Genomic DNA, 20,795 nt, shown 5'->3' with positions numbered 1-20,795 from the left:
CATTTAGGGGCTTGTAATCAGCAACAGGCTGTTTTGAATTTGTTTTAAATTTTTAATTGGTGTTTTTTCCTATTACTATTTGGAGTATATAGCTTTGAGAATCTGGCCCCAGCTGTCTCTAACTGTGAATTACACTATAGATTCACAACCAAGTACACAATCAAATGCGTAGCCATGGTTTATCACGAAGAACTGCCAACATTTTTCATTTTGTAATTAAGTATTTTGTTGCATTGTAACTACACAACCATATGTCACAGATGTACAGCAGTTACTGTAGTCACAATGCAGCTGGATACACTCCATGTAGTGTTACCTAATGCCTCTTACTAAACCCAGAGCTCGTATTGTATCCAGGCCTCTCGAGTGGTTTGGCTGATAAATGGGCGGCAGACCCAACACACAGTCTGTATTTGCTCCAGTCCTTCATCGTGAGGGCTGTCTGTCTGGGGGTCATGCTATCTGGGGACAGGCTCAGGTAGAGGCACCAGGGACATGAAGGGAGACATAGCTCAGCTTTATTTCACTTCCACTTAAACAGCTGTCACCTTGCTGATGATCGCCAATGAATTATTCACCTATCTGTAAACCTCTCACCTAGTTGTACAGAACTCTGTGCACCTCTCCTCCTTTGTAAAATACACTGCATCTGCGGAAATAACTACTTCCATTATAGTGAAATCATCTGAGCAAAACAGCGTCACGGAATGTGGGCAGGTGTTGCGTCATCAGTGCAAAAGAAATGAATAAGGTGAAACTTAAAAGAGAGACAGAACACACAGCCCTGTCTCTGAACCAATCGGGAGGCACTGTTGCTTTTATTAGACACGGCAGGAAAAAATCCTGAAACCCCAAAACAGCCTGATAAAGCAAAGCAGAGCACAGGGATTCATTGAGCAGGGGCCCCCAACAAACAACAGATGAATTACCTCCTCCAGCTGGCTGGGGTCCTCTGCGGACCAGGCTGGAAACTAGTGTCTGAGGGGGGCTAGCGGGACTGGCTTCTACCCCCTGAGTGGAATTTTAAAATTAGGCTTTTTCTTAACTTGACAGATCCCTTCTGTAATGTATTGTAACCATTAGAGTCCCTAAAGTTGTTTCAGTGTTAAAACTGATTAATAACATTTGATAATCAGATAATCCAACAACTGTCTACAACATTTTCATGAAAATGTAAAGTGAAAGCGTTATGAATGGGTTCTATAAATCCTGAAAATCATTTTGCAAATACAACTAAAAGCATTGCCTTTTTTAAAACTGACCATACACAAAATGGAGCCTTTCTTGTGAAACCAGGCATGTCTGTCCGGTGGTGAAGGTCGCTGTGATTTGCATCACGTATGTTGCGTGTCACAATGTATTGCTTACGTCTGCCATCTCGATCAGTCATGTCCTGCTTGTGACCAGAGATTTCTGCACACACTGCTATTCCAGGAGCAGACTGTGTTGCTGGACACTGCAGCACTGTGTTGAGGGACAAGCTGATTGCACACCCGTTATCATGAAGCCCCTGAGACCTCCCTGCTTTCACAGGAGCATTTCTCAATAGATGAGCACATGGCTTCTGTGACGCTGCAGATTGTGTTGATGGACTTTAGCTAGTGCCTCTCTTTTATTTGTACAAATCTGAATGACATTTCCCGAACACAATCAAAGTGTGGCAGAGTTATTTTTAAACCCTGTTGTATGATCTGTGGCCACCCCCCCAAACATCTTGGGCGTTCTGTGTCATTTCTTGCGTCGCTTTGTTTAATTCTGTGTCACGTGTCTACACCATTACACAGGACCTGGTATTTTCATAAGCCTGGAAGGGGGCTGTTCAAACTACCCATGATAAGCACCATATATCCACATTATAATACTGCGTTCCATGTCTCCTACTGTTCCCCATGGCTTATCATGGTAAATACTGTAACTCTGCAAAATCCATTAGTCTCTCTTTCTGTGAAGCTTGTTAATCCTTTCAGAAAGCCATGCTAAAGACCCACGCTGAAGTAGCTATACCAATATTTTGCTTATCAGCTGAATGTACACATCCTTTTTAATACGCTGTAAAAGCTATAATTTAAACAAAGTGTATCAGAGTTGAACCAAAATTAAAAACAAAAATATTCCTTAAACACCCCACAACCATAGGATATGCACTGAAGTCCCAATAGTTTTAAAATTTTAAAAAGTATATTTTTGCTAAATAGTCATTTTTTAATACTTTTCAACATTATAAATAGGGCTTCTGGTTTTCGGGTTTTACTAATTGTATTTTTCAGTGCTTTTTGTTAGTTATTTTCGAGTTTTATTTAAATCGTTTTTTTCGGGGCTTTCGTTTTTGATATACTGTATGAAATTAGTGTTTTCGGTTACTTTTCAAAATGCTTGAGCATTTTTTTTTCTGTCAAAATATGTATAGTAGTAACTTGACAGTACTTGCACACTTAAGTTGTACCTTCTTTCCTTTGCTGTCTTCCACAATGAAATCCCTATGGTCACAGGCACATTCTTCTGGAGTTTTTGTGTGTAGGCATTTCACCACAATTCTATTTTAAATCCTCTGTATATTAACTGTAATACAGCTTTAAATCCTGCTAACAAGCCTCCATCCTGATTGTAATCTTGTTTTAAATCTCGCAAGCGGAGTCTCCAATAGAAATGTAGGAATGTGCTGTCACTCAGTAGATGGGGCGGGTTTAAAGTATTCATAACGAATCAATAATAGATGCAAGTCAGGAAGGCGGGACATTGCCCAGCAGCACTGGGAAATGTATTTATTATTATTTTTGTAGTAGGTTTTATTTTTTAATGGGAAAAGGGTAAAGTCACTGTGAATTGATGAACCATTTCCACAGTTTTTTCTGGTGTTTTCTTGTGTTTCTTGGCTATCCACCGATTTCTTTTTTTTTTTGTATCTTGGGTGTTTTATTGGGTTTTAAACCGAAAATCAGAAGCCCTAATTATAAACAAGGGTCATGTTTTAGATTTAACACATAATTTCATTTCAACATTGATGGACCTCGGCAGGAGGGGATATACAGTAGTACTAGAGAGTAGTTCTACGATTTACAATCGATTGATTGATTAATCACACCTGTTTGCTAGTGATATCAAATTGTAGACAATTCTAAATAATACCAAGTCTTAACATAATGCTCTTTACTGCAAATGTTTCATACTGCCAGCTAATGTTTAATATGCATATATTAGTTATTTACATGTAGTTTGACTGTTTGAAAATATTTGAGATTAAGATGATACAAAAAACTTGTAGTACTGCCGTGAAAGCAGTGAGAGCATTTTTCTTCATTCTGAGATTATCTATTATGTTACGTCATCATTCACCAGGTTAATATAGTTCTTTTGTAGACCCTGGATAACAGTGAAACAGACTTGAAAATTTTTTAAAAATGTAAACAGACCCATGATCCCTTGCGTGCTGCGGGACGGACGTAAAGGCAGAGTTCAGTATCCTGGTAATATAGAATAGCCTCCGGTATTTATATATATATATATATATATATATATATATATATATATATATATATATATATATATAATTTTATTTTTTTGATACCGCACTCAGGTAGACAAGATTAATCGATCAATTATCTTTTAATTGATCAATTCCCACAGGTGTGATTAATGAATTAATCATTAATCGATTAAAACCCCTACTAAAAGGTTAACTGTACAATTAGAAAAAATAACTAGAATGCGTGTGTCTATCCATAAAAAAGTAAACACCTTATGTAATACAGAACACAAAATAAGCAGAAATGAATAACATAATCAATGTGTAACTGCATATCAGTGAAATGCTGATAGTAAATCTGCTAAAAAAAAAAGTTACCCTCTGGTCTTACATTGGCTGTATATCCAAACAAACCCCCCATTGCTTTCGCCAGTGATGCCTCATTCTTCAGACAGCCCAGTCGACTATGAAATATGAAATAAAGCCCCCTCATAAAACCCGTAGGAGTAAATCAATTGTGATATCTGGTTAGTTCTGGAGGCATCCATCAGCATGAGCAATGAGAGACCCTCTTAATCAGCTGCCCCCCCCCCCCTTCTAGAGAGAGCAGCTCCTCTCCTGTCCCCTCACCTTCCCACAGCCATGACCTTGAGATGAAGCCGTCGAGGTGTGGAGGAATGCCAGTCTCCCTCAGCCTGTATTGCCAATTACTGCTTTGAGGCATGAGGTAACATTATTATTATTATTATTATTATTATTATTATTATTATTATTATTATTTTCAAACTGCCCCATGGTGTATATTCTGGTGGCCATAAGAGAAGAGAAACAGGCCACAAACATGGCGTTACTGCTGAACTGTAAACAGAAAGACAAGTGGCTGCTCTGCACGGGTATCTCAAACATAAACATTTGTGAGGAAATTCATAACTTTGGGGTCCATTTGAATGATCCGAACACCACCACCACCACTTAATCAGCTACACACAACAGAATGGAGGTCCTGTTTAACATGGATAAACATAGCATTTGTATGTAGGTCATTCAAATGGATCCCTTTGTCCTGAGCAATTCCTTCATGTTGATTTTGTTTGCATATCCTCTATTCATTTAGTTTTTATTTAACTGTTAAACTGTCAGGCTACTTTGGTAATGTGTAGGGAGGAGTTGAGGCAGGTTGCAGTAAAATAAATAAATTCATAATTATAATAAATAGTATTCATGAGCTGAACCTGAAAATAAACAAGTCTGGAAAACAGATAAACAGCAAAAAGAAAAGAAATTGTGAATGCATTTCCCCTGCTATAGAGTGTCTGCAGCAGCAGCAGCAGCAGGGATTCAAATAACCGATACATTAAAATGTGGCGTTTTCCATTTTTAATGCAAACTGTGGTTACAACTCCCCAGGATAAAACATGTTGCTGTTTGACACATCACAGGAACACATAAGTCTTTTCTGTTTCCATGCAATTGAATCACATCAGACTGGGTTTTCAGTGTGAGATCATTGGCCCGTACTTTCTTAACGTACCCACATTTTGTCACGCACTTCATTTACCATTCCATTCAGCATGATATGTAGGAATAGAAATGAAGGTTACATTACTGCATGTAAGCATAGCCAGTGTGACCCATAGAGAACCCTGCAGTTATCTATTACGAACGTGAGACCATTAGGGTGCAAACTAGTCTGTGGACCCTCCAGAAATGATGGATGTCTGTATGTATGGCCAAAGCTGGATTGGAAAATGCTTATGGCAACACAATACTCATTCGATTCTTGTCTACAGCTCTTTGCTGTGCTGGAGACTCAGCTGTACAACTCTGAACAGAGATTTGAAGATGTCACAAGTGATTTTTTGTCATCTTTTTCAAACACAAAATAAATGTCATGAAGGACATCTCAGCTTCCATTACATAAGAACATAAGAAAAGTTTGGAAACAAAAAGGCCATTCAGCCCATCATGGCTCGCCCCTTGTTAGCGCACCATTCTCCCCTACTGGGAGGAACTCATTAAAGCACATATTCTAGTCTTTTTTAAATGTTCCCAGTGTCTTAGATCTGACTACTTCACCTGGTAGGCTATTCCATGCATGTATAACTCGTTTTAAAAAAGTGCTTTCACTCATGCCCTCTTGTTGTTCTCTCTGTGCTGAATCTGAAGTAGTTTCTTGGGTTCACTTTATCTAGATCATGTATCTAAACTTACTTTTACTGCTTTCACTTATGACCTCTTGTTCTTCTCTCTGTGCTGAATTTGAAGTAGTTGCTTGGGTTCACTTTATCTATACCATTTATGATTTTAAAGACTTCAACCAAGCCTCGTCTTTCCCTTCTTTTTTCTCGGCTGAATTATTTGAACCTGTCCTCATTGCTTGTGTCATTAATCCTGGGATCAATCTAGTTGCCCTTCTCTGTTGCCATTCTTCCCATAGAACCTGTTCCAGCCAGGCTTCCTCACCAGGTTTCAAGTATAATGCTACAGAAACAAGCTGTAGACAATATTGCATTATTATTTTTTATGAAGGGCATAGTGTCATTATCTTTTCACATAAAAACCCATCTCTAACTTGTTTGGAGCCTTCACCACACACTGTATCCAGTTAATCCGGCTGAGCTATTTTGTCATTGTATTCTAATTTCCTTTATCAATATTTTACAGCATGAATGAGCATGGCAATCACTTCCCTTGAGAATGATGTGACAGTGTCCTTCTCTCACTCTCTCTCACTCTCCCCCTGTCTCTATCTGTTATTTTAACATCTACCACACGGTAAGCTACTCCCTCAAAAAGGAAAGGTAGAGGTTTCCATGGTAACCAGGTCATATAAGGGAGATGGGAAGGCTAGGCCAGACCTGCCTCTATTTGCATACAAATTGTCCAGCTGGTACCTTGTTGCTACGGTAACGGCACACAGAGAGGAGACTGTGTGTGTGTGAGACAATGACTGAGGAGACATCCATAAAAAAGAAAGAATAAATGAGTGACCGCAATGCATTCAAAGAGTTTGACAAACTGCTTGAAAAAGAATGTCATGCTGAATTAAACAGAATGCACACAACCACATTTGTGATGACCTGCTTTAACCTGCTACCTGATCAAATCGTTTTTAAGAATTATAGTATTTGCAATCCTTGTGTTTTTTTTTTTTTTTAAAGGTTGCTCAGAGACGGCACTGAATACAAAATACGCTGATGACTTTATTAAACATTAAAAAAATATCCAGGAGTAGAAACAGTAATGCATATCATGAAATAATAAACAAATCTACATTCAATTAGCACTCCTTTAAGACAATAAAGAGCTCTCTTACGCAAGATGCCTGGATACCTGATGCTGTACAAGGGGCAATATGTCTACTGAATATTTCTCACTTCCCCTTTCCATAGTGATATGATATGATACACAGTGGAGGAGCGTCTTCACTTAAACAAGCCAGTCTCTGTGATCCAGCAGCACCCTCTAGTGGTTATTTGCAGGCTTGGCTACTAGCAACTGATCGCAGTGCATTCTGTGCATGCAGACCTCAGTAAAACCAGAAAGGTTGGCAGGGGTGGGGTTAAATCTGTCCCTGCCAACAATCACAGGTGTGGCCATTTCCCAATTAGTCAACTGAGTGCTAACTGGGGAATGGCCACATGTATAAAAGGGTGAGAAATCCTTTGAGAGGAGAGGAGAGGGTGTTTTGACAAACTGTGTAGTGAAGGCAAATGCCCTTGTTTATTCTTTTGTTTAACCCGTTTATTTTGGCCTTGTGCCCTGTTTGATCAATGTATCATTTTGTAAATAAACGTGAGCACCAGTACTTAAACTACAGCTTCTGAGTCTCTCATTCCTGTCGGTAACAGCTCGGGCCACAGAGTTGGGCACATTAAAGAAAAGGAACTTCTTACTCGCTACTCGTTTCTTCAGAAAAAAAAAATAATAATATAATGTCCTTACTTATTACTTAATAAAAAAGTAGCATGTTATATTACTCGTTATATTTCTTTCTCTTGTCTTGCCCTGTTGCTGTCTTGTGTCTGTTTATCCTGAGCACTGCATCACCACTTCACCAGCGCGCTGCAAACCACTTTGCCACACAAGGTCATAGAGTATTAAATGCATTCATTATTCACAATTGCAATCAGTGTATAGCAATTAAAAGGAGTGGTAACGTAGGCAATTCTCTTGCTTCTTATTGCGAACTTCTTAATGAACTCTGGCAGTTAAGTAATAATAATAACATATCCTTTGTTTGAGACAGGAGTGTAGGTGAGTGTATGAACTGGGTTTTGATAACTGATTTGTTTTGTTTGACCCTTTTATTTTGGCCTTGTGCCTTCTTTCTTTGTGTTCTGTTTGTGTGTAATAAACGTGAACAACAGCGCCTTTAAACTGCAGCTTCTGTCTCTGTGTTTGCTTTCCTGCCGCTGACCTGCCTTGACTGCAATGCTACACTGATACAGCATCATTTATTTATATACCGAGCTTCAAAAGAAACTTATCACTATTATAACACATTTACTTTAAAAAAAAAAAAAGTTATATAAATGATGGACATTGACGAAATGTTATGGTTTCTTTTTAATCACTCGATCATTCATCCTTGACCATGACACACTTGAGTGACTATGACTGAAACATATGCACGTAATCACCTAATTACTGAGACAGTTGATTGGAAACTAGATATGGAGTGATTTCAGCTGTTGAATTGCAAGCTTGAATAAAAAGCAATAAAGAAAATCAAAGAAAAAAACCAATATGCCACGTCTGTCAAGAGAGCAGCGCCTTCGTGCAATCTGCATGTTGGAGGCTGGACTAGGGCATTGTACTGTGGCTCGCCGTCTTGGGTGCTCACAGCCAGCAATTTCAAACCTGGCGAGATGGTATAAACAGACACACTCTGTCAATGACAGGCCACAAACTGGGAGACCAAGAGTCACAACATCTGCCCAAGATCGACAGATCATTTTGCAGCATCTTCGTGATGTAAATTGTTAATCGGCACAATAAAAAGTCACTTCTAGTGAATTTTATTATTATTTATTTTTATTTATTTCTTAGCAGACGCCCTTATCCAGGGCGACTTACAATTGTTACAAGATATCACATTATCTTTACATACAATTACATTATTTTTACACATTATTTTTACAGTCAATTACCCATTTATACAGTTGGGTTTTTACTGGAGCAATCTAGGTAAAGTACCTTGCTCAAGGGTACAGCAGCAATGTCCCCCACCTGGGATTGAACCCACGACCCTCCGGTCAAGAGTCCAGAGCCCTAACCACTAAGTGATACGTTTCTTTTGATGCTCAGATATAAGTGATATGTTTCTTTTGATGCTCAAATATAAGTGATGAGTTTCTTTAGAGGCTCAGTATACTATATTTTGGTCCTTGTCGTATTAGTGGTTAATATTCACTCAATGCTTGAATTCTCTTATATTAAGTGTAAGGTGCCAATACTTTGTCTGCAACTGTACAACATTTGTTCTATTTGGTATTTCTTACTGGTGTATTTATTACATGACATCCACTAGGCTAGGGGCAGTGTTGCAGGGGAACAGGTTAATGGTTACACTCTGGTATACCAGCTGTATTTAAAGAGAAGACGCCCCCCTATATTAAAATAAATCAATCGGTAAGACATACCACAAAGAATGAATGAATCTAATGGGGGTGTAAGAAAAAGAGATCAACAGCAAAACAAGGAGATTGGGAGACTGGTGTCCTGCTAATGGTATGGAAAAGCATTCCTAGATTGTATCAAAGCATTCTACTCTACTTATTTTTTGCCCCCATTGGTATGCCCTGTATCAAAGGAAGGGATTAGCTAGAAACCGTATCAATTGTACTCTGTGATGAGTATTAGGAATCCATGGCATTAAAAGAACAATAAAGCAGGGGTCAGGCCACCATTTGTTTGCAGCTAGCACAGTACTGCTGCAGTACAGCAGACAAGCCAATCAATCTGAAAGCCTTTTCATTGTACCATTGTTTAGTCAATGGATGGATGTAGACAGTGAAACCTGCTGTGCTGCTGTTTTATATGAACCAAGAGGGAAATATGATTGCATTCAATGGTGTACAATTATTGAAATCAAAGGATCAAGCGGTATGTGTGTAAACACAAAATGAAGCCACTAACACTATTCTATAATGTAGCCACAGTGTAATACAGAAAAATGGTGTTTTACCTTGTGGAACTGAGCAAAACAACGAGGTGCATGCAGGAAAGCTATCAGCGTATTAGGGAGCACTGCACCTTCTTCTTCTTCTTCCTGTTCTTGCTGATGAAGTCAAACATGAAATGTGTGATACATGTACATACTGAGATTGCAAGGGGATGCCATTGTTTTGAATCCAGTAAACAGCCTGTCACTTCATTCATCACATGCTGGTGACTTTTTAAACACTCTGTGTAAAGCACCCCTGTAGTCAACAGAACTTTCCAGCATGTCTTCTCCCTAAGTGCAGCTGGTACACCAGCGTGTAACCATTAACCTGTCCCCCCTGCAACACTCTGCCCCTTGGGTGTGGATGTGGAAATCAGATGCCTGAAGATGATTGATATCTCTGTTGAAACTCTTTTATTCGTTAGACATGTACATCCCAATGACATATTCTGTTCATATGTTGTATATCTTGGATCCGGAACCTGTGTTAGAAAACCAGTTGAAGGGGCTGCTCTCTTGTTCAGCTGTAGTTTGATTTCAGCATTGATGTCCAACACAGCTGCCAGAGAACTGAGCACTCTGACAGGACACTGTGGGCATTAACCTACCCTCCTCTTCTGGGTTTAGTGGGCGTCCTGTGTGTACACAACCCCCATCTCTCTCCCAACATCTTTCATGACCTTCATTAAGACTGCCAACTCTTCCAGTGTGTGTTTGAAAATCTCCTTAGAATCTGCCTAAGAATATTTACTATCAGAGAAAGCAAAACATGTATTTGAATTTAATTTTCCATTTATTGTTGTGTCCATTCTGTGGGGTATATTTTCTAAGATTTTATTCCAGGCTTTAACGTCTATTTCGTTGGAAGGAGGAAAACCTGTTTTAGAAAAACAAGAACCACGGACTTCACAAATTCTCACGAATATGATTTTAATGGACCTGTACTTGTCTTGGACCAGCTTAACCAGCTTCTCAACCAGCACCACGTCTCCTGAACCAGTACGGCCAGCTTGTAGAAGTAATTTCTGGAGTTTCCCCAGGGTGAATACAGATATTTAAAAACATGGTCAACTGTGCAGCCGTGGTTGCAGTACCTTCAGCAGCCACTGTTGCACGCAGTTAGTTAAAGAAGCACAGTATAGTCTCATATATTACAGATGCACTGTAGCTTTGCAAAATGAAACAGGTTTCATCCCATTACTCGCTCTAAAAAAATCTCATGTATATTTTCTGGGTGACACGAACCAGTAAAACATCTACTAGCAGCAGCCTTTTTGGGAATGAGAAATCTTTCTACTTTGTTGGAAGTGTAAAGAAAGGGAAATGAGTGTTTGTGTTCGAATGGGTTTTGTATAGCAGCATAACTCAGCTGCCATCCTACTCGTATAATTTTAGGAGCGTGTTTGAGAACCAGAATGACAGCAGCCATTAATATTATGGCTCCATTTTTCTAAGGTGGTAGCAGTGGCAGCCCGTGAATTGGGGCGGGCTCAGGACTTTGCAAACAGGCACAACATCCCCCGAGCGTACGGGTCTTACCAGGAGCTGGCCCAGGACAAGGACATTGGTGAGGAGGGCAGGAGACTTCAGATAAGTGCAAATGTGATAGTCCTAATGGGCTACAATGGGCCTTATTTACTCTAAATCGTCATTAGCACAATTATTTTGAATAGTGGCGAGATGAGCAGAGGCTGGAGTCAATAGGCTTTTATTAAAAATAAATCTAATACAAATTCTTAATGAAGGTACCCCCAAGCTTTGCTGTCTCTGTGCAGGGAGCTGCACTCACCCTTGCACTGACTGCTCTGAAATCCCTCAGCCAATACAAATCCTCCTTTATACATGTGCTCAACTATCCAATTGGCTTGACATTCTCACATGTGTTTAAGTTCCCTTCCAAACAGATCAGACTAACTAATCCAGGCACATTCTCACATGGTTGGCTTGTGTGCCTATTGGAAGGGAACTACACAATGATTCTTGGTGTAGATCTCCCTCCCGACCTCTGAGGACGCTGTGTAAAAGGAACAGAGTACCCTTAACTAAATTGCATGACAATTTATTCCTTGTCGGTCATCTAGAAAAGGGGCGGAGCTACGGTACCCAAACTCAATGACCCGGACGGGAAGCGACGTGGCATCCGCAGATTGGAGGAGCGGATGCGCTCGTTAACCTAGGGGTTATGGGGGAGGGTATGTAAGGGGTCGTAGTGTAAGTGATCTCTTCCTTGGTAAATGGTTAGATACAACCTCCAAGGAGCCCGTGTTACATTGCTGAAAAAAGTGAGTTCTGTCTTGTGTGTGTTATAACGGTCTGTTTGTCTTAAACTAGACTACCCATAACACGATCCGGAGCTGTAGCGAAAGCCAGCATCAACCCGGACATCACTGTCACCCCTGCATTCACAGATAACTGTATTACACCACTATGACCTATTCACTGTCACTAAAAACTGTTTTTGTGTTTTGTGTTTAGTGTTGGTGTACGAAAACTGGACTTTTGGTTTCAGGTCAAACCTGGGGATTACAATTACCGAGTGATACACTCCGCTGTATCACTCCATATTTATTATTTAGAGGTGTTTGCCATAAGGCTCTGGACATTGTTAATAAACCAATAAACACCCTTGCACCTGGAAATCATTGTCTGTATTTTTTGTATCCACTCTACACTGCACGCACCCGTATTCACTCACCACTTTGCCACAGCATGTATACAATAAATGCATTATTATTATTATTATTATTTATTTCTTAGCAGACGCCCTTATCCAGGGCGACTTACAATTGTTACAAGATATCACATTATTTTTACATACAATTACCCATTTTACAGTTGGGTTTTTACTGGAGCAATCTAGGTAAAGTACCTTGCTCAAGGGTACAGCAGCCCAGAGAGTACAGTGTCCCCACCGGGGATTGAACCCACAACCCTCCGGTCAAGAGTCCAGAGCCCTAACCACTACTCCACACTGCTGTGTTAAACATAATTGGACAGTCTAAATTGGAGAGAAAAATTGGTAAAATAATTAGGCGCTGTAAATTTATAAAATGTATTAAACACCCCATACAAAGGGGACATTCTGTACTGGTAAGTGGGGGGGAGGTCTATCCTCACAGAGTTGTATTCATTGAAGTCAATACTTTTACATGTTCTGCATGTGTCTGATGTAGGTCAATGATGGTTTAGTTTTTATCTTTGTTTAGTTATAAAAATGCTTAAAGAGGTAGCTTAAAAATGTCATTTGAGTAGATATTTCTAAATCTGCCTTTACCGGCTTTGAGCTGCTTTGAGCTTGTTTGGAGAATCCTAACTGCAGATGACAATGTGGCTTTTCAGCTAGTCCACCTACTGTATATGTGTACAGAGAGAGTAAGTGGGACTGGCAGAGTTCAAAGGTTAAAATGTCACTGTGGCAGGGTAGAAAAGCCCTGCACATAATTAGAGGGGGCAGGGCAAAGCCCTTCTTGTAAATGTTTTGTGATTTTGTAGTCCACAGGAGGGGTGTCATGGCCGAAGACCTAAAAACTACATTTTCCAGAAGCCACTAGTGCTGAATGAGAAACACCAGGGTGCATTTTAGAGAATGGTAAATTGAATTACTGTTTGAATGGTTATAATTATTGGTATGTGCATGGGTATATTAGCTGGGTTATTGTTGTATGGGTTTATGGTTATTTAAAATGAGTTTAAAAGTACTGTATTATGATTGGGAATGTGTTTTTTGTTTATTTAAAGTGAGTGATTCTTTGTTATTGTTTGGCAGCCCCAGCCCTGTAAACCCTGTACAGAATGTGTCCGTCTCCAAATTAATTCATTGGTTGTTAATTTGGAGATGGCCACGTGTATATAAACCTGTGTGTTTGTGGTGGGTGTTGGAGAGGAGGAACGAGAGTGAGACAGGAGAAAATCTAAATCTAAATCTAAATCTAAATCTAATCTTTGCAGGGTGGATGAGGCTGTGACTGTGGTTCTTAGGTTTCTTTCTATTTCTTTGCAGGGTGGATGAGGCAGTGACTGTGGTTCTTAGGTTTCTTTCTATTTCTTTGCAGGGTGGATGAGGCAGTGACTGTGGTTCTTAGGTTTCTTTCTATTTCTTTGCAGAGTGGATGAGGCTGTGACTGTGGTTCTTAGGTTTCTTTCTATTTCTTTGCAGGGTGGATGAGGCTGTGACTGTGGTTCTGTTTCTTTCTATTTCTTTGCAGGGTGGATGAGGCTGTGACTGTGGTTCTGTTTCTTTCTATTTCTTTGCAGGGTGGATGAGGCTGTGACTGTGGTTCTTAGGTTTCTTTCTATTTCTTTGCAGGGTGGATGAGGCTGTGACTGTGGTTCTTAGGTTTCTTTCTATTTCTTTGCAGGGTGGATGAGGCTGTGACTGTGGTTCTTAGGTTTCTTTCTATTTCTTTGCAAGGTGGATGAGGCTGTGACTGTGGTTCGGTTTCTTTCTATTTCTTTGCAGGGTGGATGAGGCTGTGACTGTGGTTCTTAGGTTTCTTTCTATTTCTTTGCAGGGTGGATGAGGCTGTGACTGTGGTTCTTAGGTTTCTTTCTATTTCTTTGCAGGGTGGATGAGGCTATGACTGTGGTTCTTAGGTTTCTTTCTATTTCTTTGCAGGGTGGATGAGGCTGTGACTGTGGTTCTGTTTCTTTCTATTTCTTTGCAGGGTGGATGAGGCTGTGACTGTGGTTCTTAGGTTTCTTTCTATTTCTTTGCAGGGTGGATGAGGCTGTGACTGTGGTTCTGTTTCTTTCTATTTCTTTGCAGGGTGGATGAGGCTGTGACTGTGGTTCTTAGGTTTCTTTCTATTTCTTTGCAGGGTGGATGATGCTGTGACTGTGGTTCTGTTTCTTTCTATTTCTTTGCAGGGTGGATGAGGCTGTGACTGTGGTTCTGTTTCTTTCTATTTCTTTGCAGGGTGGATGAGGCTGTGACTGTGGTTCTGTTTCTTTCCATTTCTTTGCAGGGTGGATGAGGCTGTGACTGTGGTTCTTAGGTTTCTTTCTATTTCTTTGCAGGGTGGATGAGGCTGTGACTGTGGTTCTGTTTCTTTTTATTTCTTTGCAGGGTGGATGAGGCTGCGACTGTGGTTCTTAGGTTTCTTTCTATTTCTTTGCAGGGTGGATGAGGCTGTGACTGTGGTTCTGTTTCTTTCTATTTCTTTGCAGGGTGGATGAGGCTGTGACTGTGGTTCTTAGGTTTCTTTCTATTTCTTTGCAGGGTGGATGAGGCTGTGACTGTGGTTCTTAGGTTTCTTTCTATTTCTTTGCAGGGTGGATGAGGCTGTGACTGTGGTTCTGTTTCTTTCTATTTCTTTGCAGGGTGGATGAGGCTGTGACTGTGGTTCTTAGGTTTCTTTCTATTTCTTTGCAGGGTGGATGATGCTGTGACTGTGGTTCTGTTTCTTTCTATTTCTTTGCAGGGTGGATGAGGCTGTGACTGTGGTTCTTAGGTTTCTTTCTATTTCTTTGCAGGGTGGATGAGGCTGTGACTGTGGTTCTTAGGTTTCTTTCTATTTCTTTGCAGGGTGGATGAGGCTGTGACTGTGGTTCTGTTTCTTTCTATTTCTTTGCAGGGTGGATGAGGCTGTGACTGTGGTTCTTAGGTTTCTTTCTATTTCTTTGCAAGGTGGATGAGGCTGTGACTGTGGTTCGGTTTCTTTCTATTTCTTTGCAGGGTGGATGAGGCTGTGACTGTGGTTCTTAGGTTTCTTTCTATTTCTTTGCAGGGTGGATGAGGCTGTGACTGTGGTTCTTAGGTTTCTTTCTATTTCTTTGCAGGGTGGATGAGGCTATGACTGTGGTTCTTAGGTTTCTTTCTATTTCTTTGCAGGGTGGATGAGGCTGTGACTGTGGTTCTGTTTCTTTCTATTTCTTTGCAGGGTGGATGAGGCTGTGACTGTGGTTCTTAGGTTTCTTTCTATTTCTTTGCAGGGTGGATGAGGCTGTGACTGTGGTTCTGTTTCTTTCTATTTCTTTGCAGGGTGGATGAGGCTGTGACTGTGGTTCTTAGGTTTCTTTCTATTTCTTTGCAGGGTGGATGATGCTGTGACTGTGGTTCTGTTTCTTTCTATTTCTTTGCAGGGTGGATGAGGCTGTGACTGTGGTTCTGTTTCTTTCTATTTCTTTGCAGGGTGGATGAGGCTGTGACTGTGGTTCTGTTTCTTTCCATTTCTTTGCAGGGTGGATGAGGCTGTGACTGTGGTTCTTAGGTTTCTTTCTATTTCTTTGCAGGGTGGATGAGGCTGTGACTGTGGTTCTGTTTCTTTTTATTTCTTTGCAGGGTGGATGAGGCTGCGACTGTGGTTCTTAGGTTTCTTTCTATTTCTTTGCAGGGTGGATGAGGCTGTGACTGTGGTTCTGTTTCTTTCTATTTCTTTGCAGGGTGGATGAGGCTGTGACTGTGGTTCTTAGGTTTCTTTCTATTTCTTTGCAGGGTGGATGAGGCTGTGACTGTGGTTCTTAGGTTTCTTTCTATTTCTTTGCAGGGTGGATGAGGCTGTGACTGTGGTTCTGTTTCTTTCTATTTCTTTGCAGGGTGGATGAGGCTGTGACTGTGGTTCTTAGGTTTCTTTCTATTTCTTTGCAGGGTGGATGATGCTGTGACTGTGGTTCTGTTTCTTTCTATTTCTTTGCAGGGTGGATGAGGCTGTGACTGTGGTTCTGTTTCTTTCTATTTCTTTGCAGGGTGGATGAGGCTGTGACTGTGGTTCTTAGGTTTCTTTCTATTTCTTTGCAGGGTGGATGAGGCTGTGACTGTGGTTCTGTTTCTTTCCATTTCTTTGCAGGGTGGATGAGGCTGTGACTGTGGTTCTTAGGTTTCTTTCTATTTCTTTGCAGGGTGGATGAGGCTGTGACTGTGGTTCGGTTTCTTTCTATTTCTTTGCAGGGTGGATGAGGCTGCGACTGTGGTTCTTAGGTTTCTTTCTATTTCTTTGCAGGGTGGATGAGGCTGTGACTGTGGTTCGGTTTCTTTCTATTTCTTTGCAGGGTGGATGATGCTGTGACTGTGGTTCGGTTTCTTTCTATTTCTTTGCAGGGTGGATGAGGCAGTGACTGTGGTTCTGTTTCTTTCTTTTTCTTTGCAGGGTGGATGAGGCTGTGACTGTGGTTCTTAGGTTTCTTTCTATTTCTTTGCAGGGTGGATGAGGCTGTGACTGTGGTTCTTAGGTTTCTTTCTATTTCTTTGCAGGGTGGATGAGGCTGTGACTGTGTTTCTGTTTCTTTCTATTTCTTTGCAGGGTGGATGAGGCTGTGACTGTGGTTCTTAGGTTTCTTTCTATTTCTTTGCAGGGTGGATGAGGCTGTGACTGTGGTTCTTAGGTTTCTTTCTATTTCTTTGCAGGGTGGATGAGGCTGTGACTGTGGTTCTTAGGTTTCTTTCTATTTCTTTGCAGGGTGGATGAGGCTGTGACTGTGGTTCTGTTTCTTTCTATTTCTTTGCAGGGTGGATGAGGCTGTGACTGTGGTTCTGTTTCTTTATATTTCTTTGCAGGGTGGATGAGGCTGTGACTGTGGTTCTTAGGTTTCTTTCTATTTCTTTGCAGGGTGGATGAGGCTGCGACTGTGGTTCTTAGTTTCTCCAGTAACAGGATGGCTGTCTGTATCTGTACGGTTTCCGTTCAGCTGCCAAATGAAGCATTCATCTTCGGCACAAAGGGAACTATAAAGGTAAAGATTGATGGTAACATTTAAAAGAGTCCTAACCTATGCTTTAAAAACCCATTCCTTATCTGTTACTAGCATGAGAGGCATGCCATAACCCTTTCAAGATACAATATACAGTCAATAATTATCTACAATAGTGATGAAGGGGCAGAGGAGGAAGATTCATGCGAAAAAGAATCCCTGCCGCTTTCAATAATGTGCCTCCTGTATTCAGCACTATTATTATTATTATTATTATTATTATTATTATTATTATTATTATTATTATTAATTATCATTAATAATTGATTCAATAACACATTATGTCATAGAATCTCTCTGGAATCATTAATATTCTGCTGGAGTTAATTACAGGCTGGTTGTAATGGTATAATACCAAAGAGACAGATTTGTATTACATTGCAGTAGTTGTTATCTACTTCATGTTAATATTGGACTCGGCTTTCGCCAAGATAAAATGAGATAGTAGTGGTGGGGACCAACCAAAACATAGCTTCACTATAATATATAAGGCTTCAGTGCTTTTCATCCAGGTAATGTGGATTTCCTATTGGCCTGGTCCTGAAATGTAATGCTGGCTCCAGGGATCAGCCTATTTGTGGCCTCCCTGACACATCAGCACACACAACAGTGGCGAACGCTGGCTCCAGGGATCAACCAAAGTGCGGCATCTCTAGTAACAGTATGTTCAGCACGAAAAAAACAAATAGTTAATGAAAATACTTTTTCCTAAAGAAGCTTATGGCTGGTAACAATGTTTTGATTAGTCACAATGTTTGTCACTGAATTTATTTCTTTTAGTATTTGTAAATTAAGCACTCTAGAGTGAGTAATAGCTGTGGATGATATGCATCTCTATTACCTTCCAGATCCCAGCTCCCATGTGGTCCCCAACCTCTTTGATAGTGAATGGGAATGAAACGCAGTTCCCACTGCCTGAGCCTTACCAGCCTCTCAACTTCCCCAACAGTACCGGGTTGCGCTATGAGGCACAAGAGGTTCGGAGGTGTTTACTTGCAGGTACTGGGTTGGATAGGGGTGTGTTCTCTATGAGTGTCTAATTGAATTGCTGATTATACACTTTGGCGTGCTATTGCTCAATGGAGAAGCCCCTTCTAAGTGATTTGAGGGTTGGATGAAACATCTAGATAGCAGTGGTGCTCATCCTTTTTTGCTAATCATTTTTCTGTACAATAAATAATCAAGAACAAATGATCCACAGCATCATGGTAACAGATTGTTTTCTGTGGTGCTTGGGTTTGGGACATTAGAAGCCATTTTCCTGATCCCTTGCTTGCTTATTAAATATCTAGTAGGTAATAATCCCCATTACTCCCCATTCAAAGATTCTAATAGGCAAGGCGCCCCACAGGTACATTGTTGCAGGATGACTAAAGGGTTGATTTGATCAGCCTATACCCTGGGAAGCCACAGCTACATTTCATGAGAGCATTTTACAGCACTGGCCCATCACTTTGCATCAATCCGTGGTGATTCCAGTATTACCTGGAAAAATAGATGCTGGTGCAGTCCAAGGGCATTCCCCAGATCTGTAAAATGCTCTAATAAACCCTGGTGTGGCTCATCCCAGTGAGGGACAGGCGGGTCAGCATTTCTGCAGTGGTGACTGCCTCGGCTGGTAAAGCATGCCTACAAAGTGGAATTGGAATGTTCTTTTGTAATGAAGACAATGTGTTATCCGATTGGGTGCGCTGGTGAGGATACTGTGTTGCATTGAATGTGTTCCTGATTTTTGAAACCTAATAGCAGGTGTATTTTGCCAGGTCTCAAGCAGAGTCCCAGAATGATGCTGGAGGACACAGCTCTGTTAACCAGTATTCGTGACGAAGCTCGCAGACAGGTGGGAGTGGTGTACTGCCAGGACGCAGAATAGAGTGTGGGAGGAGGCTCACTACTCAACTACACCATTCTATTGCTGATTGTATAGTGAACTGTTCAATGCTGCTTTTTATTTCCACTAATACACTGAAGCATTCTCTAATCCAGTATTTTCTAATCTGTGTTGTCTTTTGTGGTTGTATTTTACCTTTTAAACATTTTAAGTGTTTTCCTTTGGAAGAGCTCAGGTCCATTTCTAATGTCTCCCAAAAGTACCACTGAAGAGAGACCTCTACATGCCTTCTGCTGCTGAAGATGAAAGAAAATGTTTGTTTATATATAGAGGTTCTGAATTCCCATTTGGTTTAGGCTGCCTGGCTGCTTTTCTAGGACCTTTCTCCCTGATTGGGTTTGGCAATGCCCTGGTGCACAACATGTTCTCCTGGTAAACCCTGGTGTGGGGCATGTTCCCCTGGTATACCCTGGTGTGCAGCATGTTCTCCTGGTAAACCCTGGTGTGGGGCATGTTCTCCTGGTAAACCCTGGTGTGGGGCATGTTCTCCTGGTATACCCAGGTGTGCAGCATATTCTCCTGGTATACCCTGGTGTGGGGCATGTTCTCCTGGTATACCCAGGTTTGCAGCATCTTCTTCTGGTAAACCCTGGTGTGTGGTGTTCTCCTGGTATACCCTGGTGTGGGGCATGTTCTCCTGGTATACCCTGGTGTGCAGCATGTTCTCCTGGTAAACCCTGGTGTGGGGCATGTTCTCCTGGTATACCGTGGTGTGCGGCATGTTCTCCTGGTAAACTCTAGTGTGGGGCATGTTCTCCTGGTATACTCTGGTGTGCAGCATGTTCTCCTGGTAAACCCTGGTGTGGGGCATGTTCTCCTGGTATACCCTTATGTGCAGCATGTTCTCCTGGTAAACCCTGGTATGGGGCATGTTCTCCTGGTATACCCTGGTGTGCAGCATGTTCTCCTGGTAAACCCTGGTGAGGGGCATGTTCTCCTGGTAAACCCTGGGTCTCCTGATTACTCTGGAAGGCAGAATGAATAGTTTACTCAGCAATGCTGCACCCTTAGGGTATTGCCATAAACATGGGCAGCGATACACTGACATGCTCATTAAGCTGTTTATTAGGCACACAGGAGGGAACTTGAATGAAAGGACTGTAGTTACAGAGAAAGCTGTATTTGTTCTTGCAGGATATGTCACTCCAGCATCATTCCACAACAAAATAAGAAACAAACATGGTTTAAACTTCAGGATGTGACTGAATTGATATACAAAGTGAATCTCAGCAAAGAGAAGAATACACGAGTTAAGAGAACAGTGATACCGAGTTACTTTCACTGATATTACTCTACTTCATTACTATTTTGTAAAAATTATTTGAAAATAGTGGAGTTTACAGCTTGAGAATATAACAATTTGTGATCGAGTGGTTTGCATTGCTCAGGTGTACAAGTGACGCTGGTGCTCCAACAACGACAGACACAAAGTTCAAGGTTCAAAACAGTTCTTTAGTTCTCTGTTTCCTGGTATGCAACCAGTTACATAATAAGGCTGGCTCTATACAAAAATGTGTATTGACAGCTTGAAAACCACAGGGTTCAGTCCCGAAATAATAATACAAAGAACAACACACAACACAGAC

General features: G+C 41.0%; 1 protein-coding gene across 1 annotated transcript; it reads left to right on the top strand.

Moving 5' to 3' along the window:
- Positions 1 to 10,556: 10,556 nt before the first annotated feature.
- Positions 10,557 to 19,270, top strand: LOC117963168 (trans-1,2-dihydrobenzene-1,2-diol dehydrogenase-like). The gene is made up of 6 exons (XM_058995641.1): positions 10,557 to 10,631; positions 11,088 to 11,199; positions 15,913 to 15,931; positions 17,177 to 17,300; positions 18,167 to 18,317; positions 19,082 to 19,270. The coding sequence occupies exons 1-6, from the start codon at positions 10,557 to 10,559 to the stop codon at positions 19,189 to 19,191; spliced, it is 591 nt and encodes a 196-aa protein (XP_058851624.1). The 3' UTR covers positions 19,192 to 19,270.
- Positions 19,271 to 20,795: the final 1,525 nt, after the last annotated feature.

This window comes from Acipenser ruthenus, chromosome 21 (genome assembly GCF_902713425.1).
Source record: "Acipenser ruthenus chromosome 21, fAciRut3.2 maternal haplotype, whole genome shotgun sequence".
In the NCBI taxonomy this organism is placed as follows: Eukaryota; Metazoa; Chordata; class Actinopteri; order Acipenseriformes; family Acipenseridae; genus Acipenser; species Acipenser ruthenus.
The sequence above is the reverse complement of the archived record's forward strand: the minus strand, read 5'-3'. Positions and strand labels throughout refer to the sequence as shown.